Source organism: Aspergillus luchuensis, chromosome 6 (assembly GCF_016861625.1).
Source record: "Aspergillus luchuensis IFO 4308 DNA, chromosome 6, nearly complete sequence".
NCBI classification, from domain to species: domain Eukaryota; kingdom Fungi; phylum Ascomycota; class Eurotiomycetes; order Eurotiales; family Aspergillaceae; genus Aspergillus; species Aspergillus luchuensis.
This window is the reverse complement of record NC_054854.1, coordinates 3,369,547-3,391,425: the sequence shown is the minus strand read 5'-3', so window position 1 is coordinate 3,391,425 and position 21,879 is coordinate 3,369,547. Positions and strand designations below refer to the sequence as shown.

Sequence of the window (21,879 nt, the reverse complement as noted above, 5' to 3'; positions counted from 1 at the left end):
ACTCTATCCGTGAGGGGGCTGATTATAGAGCTATCCCTTCTGCTGTCAGCATCTGTTCATCCAAGTAATCATTTTCGAATTTGGAAAGCATTATCATCTATATTCACGCGCAATATGTCGGAAAACTACGGCGACTATCAGACTGAGATCTATGGCCGCGGAGCATTGACAGGCGTCTTGCCTAATGTTACCACCGATCCTCGCTTACTTGAAGCACAGGCAAAGAAGGCCCTAGGCGAGCGTAGCTTCAATTATGTGGCTGGCGGTGCTGGGGAGAAGGCTACAATGGATAGCAATCGGTTGGCTTTTCGACAATGGAAGCTGTAAGTTGATTCGTCTCCGCCGCGATGTTGCTACGTAGAATCAGGAGACTAACGCACATAACGTTTGATGATCTGAAAGAATCCCGAGGATGCTGAAGCCGGTTAGTAGAGTTCAGTCGGTTCCTCCAAGTCCCAGCGCTGACCAATGGTTGTGTCCGCGTAGATGAATGATCAGAACCTTGCGGTAAACCTTTTTGGCCAGCAATATCCAACTCCTCTTCTTATGGCGCCGGTCGGCGTCCAGTCTATTTTCCATGATGATAAGGAGTCTGGCCTTGCAGAAGCTTGCGGGAATGTCGGGGTCCCGTATATCCTCAGCACCGCGAGTAGCAGCTCGATTGAAGAGGTCGGGCAGGCAAACGGAGACGGTAAAAGATGGTTCCAACTCTACTGGCCGCGAGACGATGATATCACGCTATCATTGCTGAAACGCGCCAAAGACAATGGATTCTCCGTCCTGGTAGTTACGCTCGACACTTGGTCGCTCGCTTGGCGACCAGCGGACCTGGACAATGCCTACGTTCCGTTCATACGGGGCGTCGGCAACACACTCGGTTTCACGGATCCCGTGTTCCGTGCGAAGTTTGAGAAAGAGTCTGGTTCGACAGTGGAAGAGGACATTGTGGGGGCATCCAAGTCATGGATATCCCAGGTATTCTATGGTCAGCCGCATGCGTGGGAGCAGATTGCATTTTTGCGAAAGAATTGGGACGGTCCAATTGTACTCAAGGGCATTCAGCATGTGGATGATGCGAAGCTCGCCCTTGAGGCGGGATGTGACGGTATCGTTGTTTCAAACCATGGAGGTATGTGGCAGTCGCTCTCCAGCGAAGGTTCTTTCTACTGACATGTATACAGGTCGACAGGTTGATGGTGCGATCGGCTCACTGGAAGTTCTCCCCGAGATAGTTGATGCTGTTGGTGGTAAGATGACAATTCTTTTTGATTCAGGGGTTCGCACTGGAGCAGATATCATCAAAGCGCTTTGTCTGGGAGCGGATGCTGTCTTGGTTGGCAGGCCGGTGATCTATGGATTGGCAATCGATGGAAAGAACGGGGCCGAAGCCGTGATGAAGGGGCTTCTAGCGGATCTCTGGCAGACCATGAGTCTGTCAGGGATATGTACCGTGGCCGAGTGCACCCGCGACAAGATCAGGAAAATTGTGTACCCTGGAGATGGGAAGGCAATGTTGTGACATGTAACAGATTATTGGCCGGCAACGTGAAGATGGCCAATTGAGGGAAAGATCAGATGACGGAGTTTGGGGAAGGAATGAGGGGAAAACTGGAGCCTGTGGGGTAGCACCAAATCTTGATACTTGTATACTTGCTTCGCGATAATGGATTCGCGTCGCGTTCTCCCCACAGAGGGGGGAGGAACACTACCAGTGTCCGTCATAAGTTAGTCGCGTAGGGGTGGATTCTGCCCGAAGATGAAGCCGACGACCCAAGTTTTGTTGGGGCGATCCCGCAAAATCACATGCCGGCTCTCAACCGCAGCCCCTAATGAGTGATTGCTTATTCGTCGCCACCGGCTACTGATCTACATTTCTGTCTGCCGGTCAACCACTGCAGGAACCAGTCTTTGACTGCTACGTTCAACCGCTGATCTGGTCAGGCACCTCTTATCGGCCAGTATTCTTCGAATCTGTACCTGCACCGCTGTTCATGTCTCTGACTTGAGACCAGTGCCTCATGGCTGCACAACATCCGCCTAATGGAAACCAAGACAGTCTCAACCAATACTTGAGGCCCCGAGATGTCTAGATTCTTTGGTTTCGGGAGGGCGAAGAAGCAGGATGTCGAAGAACAAACGCAAGTAGATGTCCTCCGTGACAATGATGCCGCTCATGTTCCTGCCACGTCGGGCTTACCTCTCCTTCCTCGTCCCCTGGCATCCATGGTGTCGTTCATGACGCAGTCGACTTCCCTCTCTCTTCGCCTGGGAACGTTTGTCGGAGGTCTTGCGCTTGATAGTGCGAAAGCGACAACGTTAACTGGGCTTGAACTCAGTAGAGCCATGATCGAAGGCATACTGACTCGAGCTGGACGTGATGTCGCCATCAGGACCAGCGGAGAGCATGGCAAGGCAGAAGCAGAGTCGCTATTAGAACGAAGCGTGAGTTTTCGTCCGAATACTAATCCTGCATCTTTCTAGGGCTAACAGAGGACTTAGTTGGCCACTTTGCACAAGACAGTCACGTCTGCGTCATTCTTTGCAGCTGCTTCATTCCATCTTTCCTCTACCACACTCTCTTCTGCTGCCAACATCTCTCAATCTCTTTTGTCTACCCTCGACGCCATCCTTGGCTCCACGGAGTCGTCGAGGGCGATTGCTGCCATCATTACCCTCATCAGGAGGGAATTCAGGAGTCCGCATACCGACCTTGGTACTGACAAGATTGGTGTGGGCGATCTCCTTGTTGGCTGTGTTGGGTTTGCACTCCTGCAACGCTGGGGAAGGACAAATACGCAAAGACACCTCCGCGCAAACAATGGAGAGGAAACCGTCTGGGATGTTGTTATATTGGATAATGGGCTGAGGGCAGATGTTGTCGGTTCACACCAACTAGAAATGGCGACTATTTCTTATGATCAACCACACGATAGTATGAATCGCTCGTCATTCATATCGCCTGGAAATGATGAAGAGGTTTTCGATGCTGTACGAAGACCTGCAAGTACAATCGATCCCGATGAAGTCCCGTACCTCTCGCTTCCCCCGGGAGATCAACATCAAGTGTCAGACGAAGACATCCGCTTATATATTATGAAGCAACTCCCCCAGGGCTGCCGTGCGTCTATCAGGACGGATTTGGTCACAGCACGTACAATTACAGTGGAAGTTTACGACGACGCCACCGCAGAAATCTCCCCACCACCAGGCACAACGATAGTCAAGGAGACTTTCGGTGATGAGCTCGATCATAGGCATACAAGCGGGCCACAGGTTCCCAAGCATACTGTGGTATTCCGCACAGCTTTTAATAGTACCCGAAGCTCCGATGTGCGACCTTCCAGGTCTGATTTGGCAGTGAATCATGATGACAATGATATGGAGGACCTAAGCGAGCATCAATCACTGGGGAACACCAGGGATGAGATGCTCAACGCCGACAACTCATTACATGGCATGCTTTGCGTTGACAGACACGTGGGTGCTGAGCCCAGTGCAAGAAAACCGCAACTCATCTCCCCGAAGAAGCAAGCAAATAAATCGTCGAGAGACTCTCATGAGAAAGCTTCACTGTCGAAGCTCACGCCGAAGACGAAGCCTATACCATCGAACAAGAAAGATGCTGGTAAGTTCTCAAAGACGCCTTCTTCGTCAGAGAACCTACCCCAGCGCGGAAAATTACCAAAACAAACCAATTCCACGAAAAAGCTCGACAACTCGCCGGTACCACACAACCGCGGGTCCTCAGCATCCGTGGCAAATAGAGGCTTACCGAGGATACCATTGCAAGGACATCGAGTGAAATCCGCCCCGACTCCTACGTCATGCCCATCTCACGATACTAAGCACGGAAGAAATTCCAGAACAGACAATTATATGATACATGAGAAGAATAATGAGTCATTTATGGCACAGACGGATGCTTATACTCGGCAATCAATGGACCTACGACCGGGAACGCCAACTCCAAGGAGGGCTCACGTACGTAGCAGCAGCTCTATGTCCTTGACTAGGTCAGAAAGTGATGTGGCGATATCCCTGAACGACGATTCTCGGCCGGGATCACCTGTATTCTACCGGCAGTCAGGCTCATTTTCCCCGAGTCTCTATTCGTTAGCAACCGCCGGCTCCGAAACATCCCTCATACTGGCTCACCGTGCGCGGAAAAGTGCATACGACGACATAGAAACTATTCGTGCGCTCAATCGGGACGGTACCGTCCCGGGCATCTTTCCGGAAAAACACTTTGTGCACAACATCAGACGTTTCTGTCGCTTCTCTTCAGCTTCTTATGGTTCGAGCGCACTCAAAGTTATGGGTATCCCACGGACGACGCAGGTTCTTCCTTACCAAGAATCATACAGTCCTGAGCATAGCGAGTTCTCGGACCATGCAGGCCTACCAGCTTCTACAATCTTGTTATCATCATATGTGGACCCTGCAGGTGGTACTAATGCTGCTGGAGAGACAGAGAGTGGCTTTCCTCTAGTCCATTACCTTTTTGTGGACCACGAGTCTAAGGCGGTAGTTCTTACCCTGAGAGGGACATGGGGCTTTGAAGACATCCTTACGGACATGACGTGTGATTACGATGATCTCGAATGGCAAGGTAGAAGTTGGAAAGTCCACAAGGGCATGCATGCCTCTGCAAAACGGCTATTAATGGGTGGAAGCAGTCGAGTTATGATTACGATTCGGGCGGCGCTGGAGGAATTTCCTGATTATGGTGTGGTGTTCTGCGGTCACTCACTGGGAGGGGGCGTCGCTGCACTCCTAGCAACAATGATCGCAGAGCCAAATAACGACAGTTCTGGGACATCGTTCACTACTACTTCCTACCAGTCTGCGAAAGGAAATCCACGTCTGACTGGAGGCAATGAGGGTGACAGCAGCGCTGCCCTTTCCCTTCCTCCTGGAAGGCCGATACATGTCTATGCCTACGGCCCTCCCTCGACTATGTCCCCCTTCTTGCGCCGTGCGACGCGCGGCCTGATAACGACAGTTGTCAACGGACAAGATGTGGTGCCTAGCCTCTCACTAGGCATTTTGCATGATATGCATACGGCGTCACTAGCATTCAAAAGCGATGTCTCTAATGCTAAGTCTCACGTACGGTTCCGCGTCTGGGAGGGCCTGAGGCAGAGTATAGTCAACAAATTCTACGTCAATGAACCGCCTATCCTTACACACGCCGGGAATGACGTTGGGGAAGATGCTTGGGCCTGGGATACTCTGAAGATGCTCAGAGACGAAATGCGTGCTCCAAAGCTGATGCCGCCGGGAGAGGTATTCGTGGTTGAGACAATGCGTGTCCTCCAGCGGAATGCTTTTACTGCCGACATGGACAAGGATGGCTATCCATTGCTAGGCCGGCCCGCAACAAGAGTGCAACTAAAGTTTATTCGAGATACTGAAGCATTATTCGGAGAACTAAAGTTCGGCTCGGGCATGTTCAGTGATCATAATCCGGCGAGATACGAAGCCAGTCTCGCTGCTCTTGCGCGAGGTATCTTGGACAGTTGATACTTTCGCTTGAATATTTGCTCATCTGGCTTGGCGGTTTTTTCTATTGGTGTATATATTGGGATATAGCGCGATTTACTGGCACTTGGGATGAGATATCATATAAATTCATAGATTTCTTTCGGCTCCATTCACCTGCACCTGACTGGTCGTGCCGGTGTACCGTTGGTGGCATTGGTGGCCCAAATTAAGTACTCATAGTACTGGATGTGTTACTTCGTAGACGGTAGAAAGATGTTTTGACGTGTACAGAACCACAGTGAGGCCATTGAGCCACTTTAGGGTCGTCCAGTATTTGGTGTGCAAGCGACCAAACACACCACATACTATTTGCGCCATGTAGGAGATGGGCGACGGTTGTGAGCACTATGATCTCTTCTCCCAACCGCTTCTGCACAGGTCTGCTAGAAGCTCATCGTCTACCGTCGCAAAGCGCAGCGGGACACGAGGAAGCGAAGATCCCACACTTACTTGCCCTTCGGACGCGAGTATGTAGCCTTGGAAGAGCGGGCTCTGTCCCTTGGCAAAGGAGTGCTAGCAGGCTGCATTACCGCCACGACATAGCAGAGCTAAGCAGCGCAGAGGGATCAAAGGCTCAAAGCGCCTTTCTGACAAGGAGGCTGTGTAGATTGGCGTCTTCTACCAACACCACAGTAAGCATCGAGAACGACCATCCTGTCAGCCCGGCTTCACGAACCACCTACCTGCTTGCTGTACTCCTGAACTTATCGAAGAATTCCCCTTATTACTTATAATTCGGCGGCTCCCTCTTCGGCCCATCCATATTCTTCAGCTTTCTTTCCTCGATCTTCACGTCCAAGTCACGGAGCTGCTTCTCGACGAGCTCCTTCTTCGATACCAGATTCTGTCGCATGCTTCGGAGGCCGTCGATTCGGTCGTCAATGGTAACTTCTTGGGTTTTTTGGGCTTGCTATATACCATAACCACAATTTTAGCACTTGTAATACCCCATATGGACCAGACATAATAGCCAATAACCGCTAAATGTAATGATTAGAGCAAAGTACCTGAGTAACCTGTTGCCCGGTCTTAATGCCAGCGCCATAAAGCGAACCAGCAATCGTAATGACCGTGACAGCGCCCGTAAGGACAATCCGGCGAATCTTCTGATTCGAAGCCATGAATGGTAACGTCAAAAAGAGAAAAGGGGACCAAAAAGAACAACTACCCAAGACTTGGCCTTTCTCGAGATCGAAATAGCAACAAAGAAAGTTGCAAGCAACTCCGAAGCTCCGCGGCGGACCACTTGAAACTGCCACCCATCCCCGCCTAGCCCAAAAGAGGTTAGATTGAGTGTATTTCCCTTTGTCCCGCTCATCGCGTCAAATCACGCGTGAGCCGCGTTTACTTTTTGGATTTGATATCCTTTATACTACCCTTCGGGTTGTTCTTTATCTATTCACTTACTGGGGTTCCATTCAGGACCCCGCTCATTTGCATTGCCTTCTACCAGGCCCCGTTCATCCTTTCCGGAGTATCGTCCACCACCAATGTCGATGCGCTGGTGAACTAAAGTGTATGCGTTGTTGCGCGACTCGATCTATTCAATATGTCTTCTCGGGGGTCGATCTCTCGCCGACGACGCCGGTCTGATGACGGCGATGGTGACGATGTGGGTAGTGTTAGTGAGAGAGCTTCCTCTGGGCCGATGAGGGGTTCGCGCACGTCGTCGCATCGCTCGGGCGATAGTAAACGGCTACGATTGAGTACTGAGGAGCCTGATGTGGAAGACGAGATGGTAGAGGTCGGATATGAGGTGGAGGGACAGGACTTTGGGGGTCGGGGGTCAGAGGAACTGGGGGAGGGCTCAGACGACGGTCAGGGCATCCGGGATGAGGAGCTAGAAGAGGAAGTTGAGGACGGGTCGGGCAATGAGAACTTCAGCGATCAGGAGGGTTCTACGACCAGCCAGGACGAGGAAAGGGAAGCATCCAAAGAGACGGCCGATGGCAACTACGAGTCCGCGAAGGACGACGGCCTGGACGATAACGAGGCCCAAGCGGGAGCTGCAGAGGAAGTAGAAACTCTGGGCGATGTACCACAAGAAGGGAACGATGAAGCTTCTGAAGAGTCTGAAAACGCCGAAGATAACACCGAAGTGAACCGTCCTTCGAAGTCGATTTCTGAGCTTTCAAAAAAGAGCAGCGCTAAAGCCGCAACGCCGAAATCAGCAACAAGCCGGAATGGTTCGCAGAATGGGATCGCCCAGAAGAGGAGTGCTCGGGAGGCTACTGACGATGATCAAGATAGCGATACTGCAGAATCAGAGAGCGCTGACCGTGACACCGATGAGTACGCCGCGTCAAATGCAGCAGGGTCCGGGTCTAGCAAGCACCCCAGCACTCAGACTGCAGGGACGGAATCGACTTTATCGCAGAGTGGTCTGCTTAATGGAGGGCCGCAGGAAGCGTATAAGCCAGGTGCTATTGTGCGTATTAGAGTGACGGACTTCGTAACCTACACGTCTGCGGAATTCTTCCCTGGCCCAAAGCTGAATATGGTTATCGGTCCGAATGGTACCGGAAAGAGTACCCTTGTTTGCGCGATATGTCTTGGTTTAGGATGGGGACCACAGGTACAGTAACCTTTCGTATACAGTATGGCACGTGTCCTGACAGGTCTTCTAGCATCTCGGACGTGCAAAAGACACGGGAGAGTTTGTCAAGCATGGTTGTAGAGAAGCTACGATTGAGATCGAGCTGGCTGGAAAGCCGGGTTCTCGTCACAATCCTGTCGTTTCTAGAACCATCAAGCGTGACGGCAATAAAAGCACGTTCACGATCAACGGAAAACAGGCCTCCCGCTCCCAGGTGCTGAAGCTAGCACAATCATTCTCTATCCAGATTGATAACCTCTGCCAATTCCTTCCCCAGGATAAAGTCGCCGAATTCGCAGCTCTGACACCAATAGAGTTGCTCAATTCAACCCAAAGAGCCGCTGCTGGCGAGGAAATGATCGAATGGCATGAGAACCTGAAGCGTCTGAGAGCGGAGCAAAAGAAGCTGCAAGCGGACAACCAAGGCGACCGTGACACTTTGACGAACCTTGAGGATCGGCAAGAAATGCAAAGAGCCGACGTTGAGCGGATGCGCCAAAGGGCTCAGATCAAGAGAAAAATCGAGATGTTGGAGATGGCCCGTCCTGTTCTACAGTATAAACAGGGACACGAGAGGTATAATAATATGAGAAGGGAAGTTAAAAGAATCGAACGCGAACTTGCGCGACTCAAAGAGGATCTCGAGCCTGCTTTAAGATCCGTCAATGCGAAGCAACAGTACTGTCTCGAAACGGACGAGGTTATCAAGTATAAAACGCGTCGTCTAGAGGAAGCCGAGCGTGCGGCTTCCGACGCTGGCCGAACAATTGAACAACATGAGCGGGAGATAAAGGGATTTGACGATGAGATCAATGCCGAGAAAGAGGGCGGGCAAGGCTATAGGCAAGAAGCAACTAAGATTCAGCAAATGATAAACAAGCTCACACGTCAGTTGAATGAGAAACCTGACGACTTCGATGTGGAGTGGTATAACGAGCAAATAGTAAGTTTTTGCAGGATGATGTTGGCTATTTCTGCTAATCCATGAAACAGAGAGAAAAACGACGAGAAATCAGGGAAATTGAGGAAAAGGCGGCCCAGATCAAAAGCGACCGACGACCACTTTTCGAAAGCTTGAATGTGAAAGCCGATCAGATCAAGCAGGCAGAACGTCAGTTACAAAACTTGGAATCCCAGGCTGGACAGCAAGAGAACAAGCTTGGACGACTCTCTGCGGATTCCGTTCGCGCCTATCATTGGATCCAACAAAACCAAGACAAGTTTGAAAAGGAGGTTTTCGGTCCTCCAGTGGTTACATGCTCAATCAAAGACCCAAAGTACGCCGACGCTGTTGAGTCCTTCTTGCAGCGCACGGACTTCATGGCCTTCACTACGCAAACCCGGAATGACTTCAGGACCTTGCAGAGGATACTCTGCGGCGAACAGAAGTTGACTGATATTAGTATTCGAACATGTTCCACACCACTAGATAGACTTCAGCCTTCTGCAGCCGAGGCTGACGAATTCCGCGAATTCGGATTTGAGTGCTGGGCAAAGGATTGTCTCAGTGGACCAGATCCAGTTCTGGCTATGCTCTGTAGCGAAAAGGGCCTCCACCAGATACCCATTAGTCATGCAGACATGGCAGACAATGATTTCGAACGCTTGAAAACGGGTCGCTTAATTTCCTGGGTTTCTGGAAGGCTGAACTATACGGTTATGCGGCGAAGGGAATACGACGCAATTTCCTCCCGGCTTAGGCCTCTGAGGCCAGCTAAATTCTGGACATCACAACCAGTGGATGCATCAGAGAGACAAAGAGCCACGCAGAAGATCCGTACACTGAAAGGCGAAGTGCAGGAGGTGCAAGAGCAGATAAATAGTGAAAAGGCCAGGCTTGAACAACTTGGTCATAAGCACACTGAACTCAAACAAGAGCAGGTATGTTGAGCTTATGCTGTCATGAAATTTTTCTGTGCTAACGTGAGATCTTGCAGAGCGAGCTTGAGCGGGAGAAGGGAGAAAAGCAGACAGCTCTAACACAATTCAGGGCTATTCCGGAGAGAATACGTAGGTGACACGTCGCTACCCTTCACAGATTGGGTACTCTAACACACCGACAGGCCAGCAAGAAGCGAGGCAGAAGGAAAACCAGAAAATGTTCGAGCAGATGAGAACGCGAGTCGCCAACCTCCGTACTGAGCAAGATCAGGCATCCCTCCGCAAGGCAGAGGCCGTCATTGAATATGCTGTAAGTTCACAGGGCATAGATACCAGGGTCCTGTTACTAATAGAAGATAGAACGCCGTTGAAAACTTCCAAAAAATTCATGAAGAAGTCATCAAGCTGAAAGTGCGGCACATCGAAGGTGTCTCAGACCTAGAAGTCTTGAAAGCTCGGAACGTCGAACACCGGCAGACGCTTGAAGCCAAGCACAATGAATTGAAAGAGGCGAATCAGGAAATCAAAGACATAGGAAAAACGGTCAAGAAGCTCCAAGACGACGCCGTGAAGGTCGCCAATCTTTCCCAGCAACAGCCCGACCTAGCCGAACTATTACACACGATTAAAGATATGACAATGGAGCAGTTCGAGGCCGACATTGACTCCGAAAAGGCTCGTCTCGAACTCACCCACGGCGGAAACAGTAACGTGATCAAAGAATTCGAAGAACGTGGACGTCAAATCGACAAGCTGCGTGACAAACTCGCCGACTTCCAGAAAAAGCTGGACGACTACAACCACGCCATCAATGAAATCCGCGGCCGCTGGGAACCCAAGCTTGACTCAATCATCAAAAGCATCAGCGACGCTTTCTCCGACTCGTTCGCCCGCATCGGCTGCGCCGGCCAAGTCACCCTGGACAAGGCCGAAGAGGCTGGTCCGAACGGCGAACCAGGTGACAGCGACTTCGACCAATGGTCAATTCAAATCCACGTCAAATTCCGCGAACACGAAAACCTTTCCCTGCTGGATTCGCACCGTCAGTCCGGTGGTGAACGCGCCGTCAGCACCATCTTCTACCTCATGGCCCTCCAATCTCTCTCAGCATCCCCCTTCCGCGTGGTCGACGAAATCAACCAGGGTATGGATCCCCGAAACGAGCGCATGGTCCATGGCCGTCTGGTCGATATAGCCTGCGCCCCGTCTGAAACCGGCGGCGGCGGCCAGTACTTCCTGATCACACCCAAGCTACTCAGCGGTTTGGCTTACAAGCCAGGAATGCGCGTCCTCTGCATCTACAGTGGCGAGCACATGCCCGAAGACTACAACCTGATCGACTTCAAGGGAGCCATTGCCAAACGGAAGGCCGTGACAGGGAGGAGGACCACCATGGGACCTGCTGCCAGTACAGGTAGCGTAAGCGTTCATGGTTGATGATGTTGATTACAACCACCACGATAACGACGAAATTGCGATTACAGCCGTGAAGTGCTTATCCTTGACTCCTGATACCTCCCTTTCTTCATTCCTTCCTCTCTATTCTCCAAATTCCCTGTCCCTTCTTCTCTATTCTATTACATACTATCCGGAAATATTCCCCTTTACTCGCAATTTCAATTGTCTTTTTTTTTCTTCCGATTTGGAATACCTCGTGTCTCTTTTTGGTTACGATCGTCATGATACCTTATTTATTTCCCTTTCCTTCCGGAGTGGCTGCGTCAATTTGTTTTTTTCCTTTCCTTTCTTTCCGTTTGGGAGAATAGGCAAATATTATTGATTTGATTGATTGATTGATTGATTGATACGCAGGTAGTTTTAGTCATTTAGCGAGTCGGGAATTTGGCAATGGTGGTGGTGGTGGCGGTGGCGGTGGTGGTGTTGGATGAATTATCGCAGGTTTTACACATTTTCCATCATTGCAAGTATGGATTGAGGATGAGTGGTATATAGATCGCTTTGAATTTGAGATTAGTGAATTAGAGATTCGCTCTATATCATGACAATGTTTTTATTATTAGTTATTAAATATCTTGGTAATTACTTAGTTTGTCTCGTTCGTGGGGATTCTGTGGTAATCGAAGTGGTCCGGATGCAGTATGCTGACTTCTTGTACATGATGGTCTGGTTAGGGCATTGACGAGTTCTTCCCCTCCGGTACTAGTAGTGATAAAGATCTTGAAAAGTCGGAAAAGGTCAAGAGGTGAAGAAAGAGTGGTGAAGTAGGGTGAGAAAGATTTAAAGATGGAATTAAGTAGGAGGGAAGATTATCTAGTTTAGTTAAGTAGTCTAAGAAGCCTGTGTCTTTCTGCTTCGTATGTTGCGAAGAACGGGTGGTTAGGTCTTCTATACTTTGTAAAGATGCGAGTATGGGGGGTAAAGTGTAAGCAAGGTGATTGGATTACGAAGTAATAGTGTCCATCTACACTGTATTATACTATAGTTGGTAAGGGTTTAATGGAATGGAAGCTTGATCTTCATCTTGAATGCGAGTCTATGCTCTTAATTTGGTTTCTTCATACCAGAGTACAACAAAGCTGTTGTGCGTTTGTTATAATCGTATAGTAGGAACATCTCTTGTTCACAAGGTCATGTCACATCATAACAAAGGAAATGAGATGACACAAGGAAAAATAAGGAAATAAAAAAGGAAAAAAAAGATATAGGAAACACAGAAGATAAGAAAAATTTCAAACCAGAGTTGAGACTCCGATATAATCCCATGCCCAATGATTCTCCTCCCGACTCTTATGATGCTTTGCATTTCCCAGACCGAAAACCAGCGACGCCTGCTCCTTTTCACATGGACAATAAAAAATAAAAAAGGGAAGAAGACATCCAAATATACACAGGTGGAAGTGAAGAAAGAAAAGATGGGGATTTCCCATCACAACACACCCAAGTCCCATGGATTCCCGGGTGCGTGAGGATCAGAAGCAATGACTATAAAACATGCACAAAAGGGTATCATTCAAAGAAGAAATCAGAGCAGATGGTCGCTGGGTTCAGGGAGGTTGGTATGATGGAGTGGTATGGTCCTTTTTTTTGGATTGTATAGCTCTTGCTTTTTTGTCGAGCTTTTTTGTTGCCTTGATTGCCTTCGAGGCGCATCAAGGTGACCGGACACCCAGTGGCGGTCTTCTTATACCATGGCAGTTGCGACGGGCCGACCACTGTGGCAACCACGCTCATGACGCTTCATGTTGCTGCGCACACTGAAGGCCTTCCCACAACCAGCGTGGGTGCAGCGGAAGGGCTTCTCGCCCGTGTGGCTGTGGGAGTGGATGCGCAGGCTGGAAGGTCTCGAGAAGGCCTTGTGGCAGGTGCGGCAGATATAGCGATCATGGTTCTGCTGGTAGGGCGTGGTGCTGGAGGGAGGGAAGTAGTGGTGGTGTTGCCAGGCAGGGTTCACAGGGGAGATAATCTGTTGCGGTGCTGCCGGTGTCGGGAGAGGAGCGGCCGAAGTGGAAGGCGCCGTGCGCTGGTAGAACATAGCGGAGGAGGCCGAAGGCTCAATGGGAGAGGAGTAGGAAGAGACGCTGGGCGCGGGAGAAGCGTAGGAAGCGCTGGAGACACCCTGAACGGAACCCTGGCTGGAGATGGACGACCGATCCGAAGGGCTAGGCAGAGCCATGGGCACTTGAGGGTAGGAGTCGGAGCGCTTGGGCGCAGCAGCATCGCTGGCAGCAGAGATGGAGGAAGCGGGGGAGTGGCCGGCGCTGTGGAAGCTAGACCCAGGGCGCAATGGGGGCGTGGGGGGCAGGGCGATTTGGGGGCCGTTGGCTTTGAGGTCATATGCTTGCGACTGTTGGCGGGAATCAAGGTCGCGCTGCAGAGGAGGGGTCATTCTAGTACGCTCTGCAGGAATCTCTTGTCAGCATTTGACTCCTTCGGTCTTCTCCGTACGACTTTCTAAGCATTGGGGGCCATACTTGCTGCGTGCATAGCTGCGCCATCTGCGCCCTCAAGCAAGGTAGAGATGGAAGGAAGAGAGCACTTGGGAGAGTGGTCCTCCACAGGCGGGGAGAGAGGAGGCTGCGGGGAGCGGGTGTAGGAGATCGGGACGGAGGGGAAGTATGAGTCGGAAGTCTGTTCGATGGACCGCTTGTAAGAGGTCATGGGAGGGCTGTATGAGGCTCTAGACTTCATGATGGGATCGGGTCCCGGGTGGGAGATGAGGCTGGCGAGATCCATGTTGAGTGTTGAAGTATGTGGTGGTGGGAGAGGGAGGTGGTAGTGGAGGAGGGTGGATGTATATGTATGTATGTATACAAGGTTGGATGAAACCGAGTGGAAAGGAAAAGGTAGCTTATAGCAAGCAAGAAGGAGGCTACCGAGGGAAGATATATAAAAGCGTGGTCGAGTCAAGAGGCAACAAAAGATGGATCCAATGGAATTGGAGGCAAGGTACAAGTGGGGGTGGGTTTGATGGGAACAGGGGGGGAGAGATGGAGGAGGATATGAACGGGGTTTATAGACCAAAGCGCGTGGATGGCAGAGGGGAAAAGAAGGAGAGACGATGATTGAGGGTGTGGAATAGTGGAGATATGCGAAAAGTGGGGAGCAAGGTTGACAGGAAAAATAATAAAATAAAATAGAGAGAATATTTTATTTTATCAGAAAATAAAATAATAAAATAAAATAAAATCCAGGGAGGATCAATCGACAGGCAGTTTAATTATAGCTGCCCGCTGGGGAGTATACTCCGGCCGTAGTGGTTCAACCGACGGGTGGAGAGCCCGAAGAGACTGTGAGAGGGAGGAAAAAGAGAAACGCGAAATAAAAAAAATAAAATTAAAAATAAAAAGAGGCAGCCAGACACAAGACAAGCCAAAATACAGACAGAGCAGACAGAACAGACTCACAGGAGGGAGAGAAAGCGGGCGAATCCGACGCAAATCGCTGGTCCCCAAATAATTACACTTTTTTTTTCTCCCCCCGTCTGATGAGGATCTCGTCTAGTAGAGGGATGAACCTACTAACTTCCTTCTTCCTGCCACACAGCCGAACAGGTACGATATCCTCCGTTCTGGCTTGGTTTATCCTCATATTATTTTACTAATTTCTTTTTCTTCTTCTCTTCCTTCATCCCTCCAGTCCCAGCGGCGCCTTGAATATTCCCGAGCCCGCAGTGGCCACATTTCTTTTTTTTTCTCTCTATTTAATTTAATATTATTTTACTCGATTCGCTTCCACAAGGGCTGATACCTCCGTCCCAAAGCTTAATTAATGGGCAGTGGCCCCGGTACGGAGCACCACACGCGATGTCTTGCTCTTGGCGGGTAATTTACGTTTCCTTTTTGGAATTTTTATTTTTAATTTTTCCATTCCTTCTTTTTGAATTTCCCTGTCTTCTAATTTACCGCTTTCGGAATTCCAAAAGAGGGAAATTAGAAAATCCAAAATGAAAAAACACCTAACCGGGATGATTTGCCATTAGCTTTGCTATACCTTTTAGGTAGGCTCAACGAGAGCTAAAACAACGTGCGCCGCCTCCACCATTATTCCACACCCTTCGCTGCTCCCCTCCCCCCAGGCCACCTTAACCCTGGGAAGAGTGGATGGTTTTTCCATGGGAGCTGATGAGCACGGGAGTAAGATGATGGCAGATCAAGCTGAGACTGGGTAAAAGAGACGAGATGAGAGACAGTCGATCATCTTCTTCCTATCTAAAAGTGCTATACATAGACAAAGGAGAATTTTGTAGTAGTGAAAGTATGACGACAAGAATCTTCCTCCACTTTGCTCTAGACCATTTGGCAACAGTAGCAGTAGCAGTAGGAGCAGCAGCAAGCAAGCAAGTAACAAACATCACGAGCATGACTCTTCAAAAAAGTTACGAACAATGAGATCCCAACGGAGATCTACTCCTGAAAGAAGCAACGCGGCGGGAGGAGAAGGGGGTACGTAACTGCGTCGTACGAAGGGCACAGCAACCACACAGTAACTGACTCTGACTCTCTTGACCTCTGACTCTCTCACACTCTCACACACACAGTCTGTCTCTCTCACAGTCTCACTCACTCTCAGATCGGCCGATGGAGCCAAAGCCAACGGTACTTTCGGGGCTCGGCTACAGTAAGTCTGGCGCTAGTGCAGATCCACGGACACCTTTCCTTTCTCCATCATGCGCGCCCTCCAGGAATCAATCAGAGATCATCCTTCATCATGGGGACGGAGCCGACCACCACTGGCACCCACACCTCCCCCCTACTACTAGTCGACACGACCCTAAGCAGAGAAATGGAAGTCTCCGTCCGGTATTATGGTGGTAATCGAATCGAACTCTGGGCTGGACCTACTTTACCATCTGGCTTGCACTTACGCCAGCAGCCGATCTTTCTCTTCGGGGTGGAACCCCCAAGGCTCCGTCCTGGTTTTACCTGTCACAACGATCCCATGCCCCATAAACGGCTGATCGTTGCCGCACGATCACGCTGCTGCTGGCTGGCTGTTGCTCTGCTGCTACTGCTACTGCTGCTGGATGTTGGCTGCTTTGCTGCTTGAGAACCTGATCTCATGTGGTTCCAGCTTGCTTTCAACCAGCTTTCATGGTTAGCCAGTCCTGACTGTCCCCTTCTGGGTCTCCTCCCCACCTCTCTGCTTTCCATACACGCCCCCCTCCTTATTCCTCCTCCCCGTAGATCCTGTGTGTTCGGGGCCCTCGGTGGGCGAAACTCGCTGCCTAAGGTACCCCTCCCTCCTTCCCACTTGGCTGGTTCCGTCCCGGTACTTGTCCGTGACCCAAACAGTCCAACCCTGGTCCAGCATGGCTCAGATCACCGGTTTGAGGGGAAGGGGGGGAGGGGAAGAGGCAGACAGACACACACACACAGGAAGAGAGAGAGCGCAATAGAGAAGGGATCCAATCTATTCCCAGGTCTCAACCCTGGTTGGTCTCAGTTTCCATCTCCGTTCTTTCCGTATTCTAGCGGTCGATTAAACATCCCTTTCTGGAAAACAATCTGAAAAGGTGACCCTGAATCCATTCCATCCATAGTTATTCCTTCTCTAAATTAATTGTCTCTTACTACTCGATCCTATTTCTCCGAAGATCCTTTGGTACTGAGACAATGCGTGCGTGGTCCAGCAACACAGACCAGCACATTATAATAATAATAGAAAAGTTACTTTGATGGAAAAGACTCCGTTGATAGCGTCACTACACGACTAACACAGACACCCCCTTAGTTTTTCTCCCTAGACCACGGAGATGGGAAATGGAGAAACGCCCATCGTGAGGGCCATGACTCGCTTGATGTCTGGGATGGGAAATGTCTCCGGGGATGGTCCAATCCCTTGGGGCCGGCCGGGCTGACGGAGTCGCGGCACGATGCGCGGATGGCATGGCAGCTCGCTCTTTTTGGCCTGCTTGTTAAGCAAAAGGGGGCTCTAAGCCCAAGAGAGCTTAGATCTGGTCCATCCAAGAAAGGAATCTCTGAACGATCCTCAGGCTAGACTAGTTCATAGCACCCATTCCTTTCGGTCGGTCGGGGGGCCAAGATGGTTTATTCTATTTTGTTTATTTTCTTTTTACGGTGATGAGGAATGCCGGAGATTATCATGGCAGTTGACAGCCAACAAGAATAAAGCGATTTTTCTAAATAAATGAAAAGAAAAAGAAAAGAACAGCAAAAGGATGCCGCTGACTAAACTAATCCCAAGTCAGCTAGATTGATCCGATCCGACCAACAAACAAGACGGAAGGGAAAGCCCTTTCGGATGATTATTATTATTGTATGATCATCTGGCCCCCCGACGAGGGTTAGTTTGTATAGACTACGGAGATGTATCTATGTACGATGTAGATTCACATCTCGGTTTGCTCACTATTAGCAATACTCTTTCTTTTCTTTTTCGTTGCTCTTTATGGGGGCTGGTGAGATGTGTTGGTCAGGCAGTGACCACTAGTAACTCTCTTTTGTTTTGCAGAACGGAGAAAATCAACCATCCAACGAGAATGACAGAAACCGGGCGATGGAGATGGAGAAAAATGCATCGTCCATGCAAGCGATAACTGACTGGCCCAGGCGTAACTCAAGGGATCCAGGGAAAACCTCCCCTGATTGATCAACCATGCTGCGGATGCTGCATGGTGCATGCATTTTACGGTGACTGGTCAATGACGTCGACCAGGGCTGGGGTTGTTGGTGTGTATGTGTGCCTAAGTCACCACTACTTTGAGCAATTATTCTTTGAGACAATTGACTTTGTCTCAAAACCGGATATCTACTTGCACCTTTGCTTCTTTCTTTCTCTGTCGTCCACATTCGGGCCGCATCGATTTAGTTGGTGGGAACTGCACAGCGCATCATCATCATCATAATCGTCATCATCATCACCACAGCCACCAACCATGATCAAGGGAAGGAAGGCTGACTGACGAGGCTAATAACCACCGATATCAACTGCCGAAGTGGATAGTAGTGTAGATGGGTTCGATTTCCCTGCCAAAAGGCCATATCCGCATTCCTTCTCTTCCATTGGGATCGACCGTCAGATCACGACGTCTAAACTAAAAAGCTTTGCCTACGGGTGGTCTCAAGTCCAAAATAAGCATGGCTAAACGAGACATTTCGAGAAGAGACACAATTATACTTTGATTCTCGGGAGGTCCCCAAGGGCCTCACAGCCGGAGCAGGGCGGGACGCTCACACACGAGACAGATGTACCTCGGCCGGGAGAGCAACAAGACGAATCCCGAAAAGGGTTATGGAGACGAAGGGGGGAAGAAAGAGCGGACGGACCTACTTTCCACCTTACTAACTGTGGTTTTAGTTGTTGATCATCCCGGTATTATTCCTGGGAACCGAGATCAGTCATCAGTCAGTTCAATTTATGCGTTCGCTTCCCGTCGGATGAATTGCTTCCAGCTGGTTGGCTGGCCGTTTTAATGTCACGAAATTTTGGTTTCACAAGAAATTCGAACCTCGTGGTAGTTGTTAGGAAAGGGTAAGTAGATCTACAGTAAGGTATGCTGTAGGTACAGCCAAGCAAAAATTGAAATTCAAAAGAATCTCTATTTTGAGATCATTCATTCATCGGCATAATTCATCGCCATCATCATCATCATCACATCTAAACAGGCCCCATCCCTGTCGCGTCTCAAGCCTCAGTAGTAGCAAGCAGGCTGGCCTTACACTTTACCTCTTTCTTGGTATTCTTCCGAACACAACTGATCAGCACAAATCACCCTTAGCGGCGGACCACACCGCCCACACCCGATTACCGGAAGCGTACCTGAGCGATGCCAACGCGAGCGCCCCCATCACCCGAAGTGGTAATGCTCCCGGCCGTAGTACATATCCAGCTTAGTGTGAATTTTTATTTTGTAGCGAAGGGAGACGCAACAATGGAATGGCACAGTCGATCAATCCCTTCCTGCCTACCTTTTCCCCCCTCCTTGGCGACTTTTAGCGGATCATCCATCCATTTTTACCAACCTGCCAGTGCCAACTAAAGTAACCTAACAATCCAAAAACAAACGCCAACTGTCGGCGACGCCGAATTACATCATCCTTAGTCAAATCCATTTCCTTCCCCCGGATGCTGCAAGATAGATTAAATGATCGTCTGGGCTGTTTTTGTGTGTGTGGCATCCAGAACGGCTGACTACTCTATACGGAGATTGATTCATCCATGGATGGACACACACACGCACACTTACTTCAAGACAAAACGATTAATGGAAGCGCTGACATACGCGTCAGGATTCTCCTCTTTCATTCTACACGACCCGAACAACGAAGAAAAAGAAAGAAAATCAAACCCCACAATTAATGATCAAACCCGGTCCAGTTCCAGCTACGTACCCAGTCCCAGCAGTTCCATGTGCGAGCAGATTGATTGATTCCCCAGCGGTCCCAAACTTTAATAAACGAGCCTGCTGTTAGGTCGATGCTCTTGTCTCGTGGAAGCGAAGCTGTCCGTTCCCCTGTCCCATCCAATCATACTGGCTTGGTTGCTTTTGCCCCCCTCGTTAAGTAATTCTCTCCCTCCACTTAAGCGTCGGCTCTTGCGTAGTGACCCAGCGAGCGAGCCATATAGCCTACCTACCCTACGTTCTACTCGGCCTACGGCCTACGACTCCCGTAGTCAGTGTTAGTTAGATTATATTACCTTATATTATAGGGATAGTAAACCCGCGATATTAATTTCCTGGGAGGTCGGTCCAGACGGTCGGGATTTTCATCAATTTCCTTGGATTACCACAAGTATCCGCTGGGTTGGGAGGCTCTACTACTATCTTACTATCTACTTACTATCCTTGATAGTTGGCTACGCTACTATGGTATGGTATGGTATGCTTCTTGCATCGTAGTTCACTACTAGTAAATGCATGGTAGATAGTAAGTAGTAGAATGATCCTCGGAACACCGGAACTATATCTGTCTCATCTGTCGTATGTGTCTCATCTTGACTCTGAACTCTGAGGCGAAACTGAGCCGCCGCCGCCACCACCACCACGAAGCGGGGGGTAAAGAGTACTAGTAGTAGCAGTCTAGTATAGCGTCCATCCATTCCAATCACCTCCGCGGCAACCACCCGGCAGTTCAGTTCAACTACGTATTCTAGTCACAGATCCTCAAAAAGCTTGCTTACAACATCCCAAGAAACCAAAAGCAAGTAACTAAAGTAGACCATGAGACATTTTTCTCCCCTTCCCTCCCCTCCCCCGCCATGAGTTAAGTTGAGTTTCAAACTAAACAAGGGTAAAAAAAGCATATGAAACCCAAACCCCTCAATGATTTGAACACAAGTTCACCAGTACAGTTCGCCAAGTAAAACCCTCATATCCATAACAAGGTGGAACAAACAAACAGAAACAAAATATATCTACCCAAAAAAATAACCTGACTAAACTATCTACTACGTATCTACAGCATAAGTCAGTCGAATACTACGTAGTATGTAGATCCACAATCCACACATATCAATATGCTGCCCCTCGGAAAGGTCCCGCGGTGATCTTCATCCCCCCCCTCCGACCCCTCTCCCCTCAGAGCAGATCAGGCAATATATGGATAAATGAATAAATAAAATGGGCCATATAACGCAGAAAGTGGGATATTGCCTATTCGAGCAGGTGAGATGTAAGTACTAAGTTCCAGAACATACTATACTATACTAACTACTTACCGACCGAACCGATGAGGAGAGAGAGAGAGACATGATGAGCGACCGAGCAGACCCGGCACATACACACAACCAACCCACTTTAACTTACTTACTACTCAGTCAAGCCGACCGAAGAAGGGAACGGACGGGCGAGCCGATGAACGAACCACCAATTTTCCCATCATCTTTACCCGACCCAAATAAGGAACGGAAAATGGAAATGAATGAATCGAGAGTGGGCAGTGCATACGTGTTGATTTACTTTCACCATCCTAATGGGATTGATTGATTGTCTGTCACTCAAAAGCATAGACTCCATAATCGGGAAGGAAAGGGTTTATTTTAATTATGGAAAGTGCGCGTTGTATACGACAGACGGACATAATCAGCCACCAGCCTCAATCAGATACGAAATGATTGATGATCCAAATGAAAACATATCGTAGTAGGTGTATGTGTATGGCTGTGCTAAGAGGCAACTCAGATAGCCTTCGCTTAGCGGTTGCGCATGTTCGGGAAAATCGCTCTGAGCTTAAACGAGCACATCATGCCCGGAAAGGGATATCTCGACGAATACTAACTAATTCTCTGGGTAGGTTGTCGGGTCCCGACCGGCTGACTGACTGACTGACCCGACCCGACCGACCGATCATGTTCTTGTTTTTTCTTTTTGGTCTCTACCAACTAATTTCTTGGATTTTTTGTGAGGCGAAGGGGGAAAGAGGGGGTTAGGTAGGGGT

The 21,879-nt window shown here is 49.4% G+C and overlaps 6 protein-coding genes across 6 annotated transcripts; 4 read left to right on the top strand and 2 right to left on the bottom strand.

Annotated features, from left to right (window-relative positions):
- Positions 1-114: 114 nt before the first annotated feature.
- Positions 115-1,170, top strand: AKAW2_61174A (uncharacterized protein; the record flags this gene model as incomplete). Its single annotated transcript, XM_041693381.1, has 3 exons — positions 115-323; positions 403-424; positions 487-1,170. 3 exons carry the CDS (start codon positions 115-117, stop codon positions 1,168-1,170), a joined length of 915 nt encoding a protein of 304 aa, XP_041546672.1.
- A 912-nt stretch (positions 1,171-2,082) lies between these two features.
- Positions 2,083-5,523, top strand: AKAW2_61173A (lipase family protein; the record flags this gene model as incomplete). Its single annotated transcript, XM_041693380.1, has 2 exons — positions 2,083-2,442; positions 2,500-5,523. The coding sequence occupies 2 exons, from the start codon at positions 2,083-2,085 to the stop codon at positions 5,521-5,523; spliced, it is 3,384 nt and encodes a 1,127-aa protein (XP_041546671.1).
- Positions 5,524-6,268: 745 nt separating this feature from the next.
- Positions 6,269-6,665, bottom strand: AKAW2_61172S (uncharacterized protein; the record flags this gene model as incomplete). Its single annotated transcript, XM_041693379.1, has 2 exons — positions 6,269-6,454; positions 6,552-6,665. The coding sequence occupies 2 exons, from the start codon at positions 6,663-6,665 to the stop codon at positions 6,269-6,271; spliced, it is 300 nt and encodes a 99-aa protein (XP_041546670.1).
- A 428-nt stretch (positions 6,666-7,093) lies between these two features.
- On the top strand, positions 7,094-11,458 carry SMC5 (DNA repair ATPase SMC5; the record flags this gene model as incomplete). Its single annotated transcript, XM_041693377.1, has 6 exons — positions 7,094-8,119; positions 8,172-9,083; positions 9,134-10,021; positions 10,078-10,150; positions 10,204-10,331; positions 10,382-11,458. The coding sequence occupies 6 exons, from the start codon at positions 7,094-7,096 to the stop codon at positions 11,456-11,458; spliced, it is 4,104 nt and encodes a 1,367-aa protein (XP_041546669.1).
- A 1,705-nt stretch (positions 11,459-13,163) lies between these two features.
- On the bottom strand, positions 13,164-14,215 carry AKAW2_61170S (C2H2-type zinc finger protein; the record flags this gene model as incomplete). The annotated part of the gene is made up of 2 exons (XM_041693376.1): positions 13,164-13,879; positions 13,954-14,215. 2 exons carry the CDS (start codon positions 14,213-14,215, stop codon positions 13,164-13,166), a joined length of 978 nt encoding a protein of 325 aa, XP_041546668.1.
- Positions 14,216-16,189: 1,974 nt separating this feature from the next.
- AKAW2_61169A (uncharacterized protein) lies at positions 16,190-16,528 on the top strand (the record flags this gene model as incomplete). The annotated part of the gene is made up of 1 exon (XM_041693375.1): positions 16,190-16,528. One exon carries the CDS (start codon positions 16,190-16,192, stop codon positions 16,526-16,528), a length of 339 nt encoding a protein of 112 aa, XP_041546667.1.
- Positions 16,529-21,879: the final 5,351 nt, after the last annotated feature.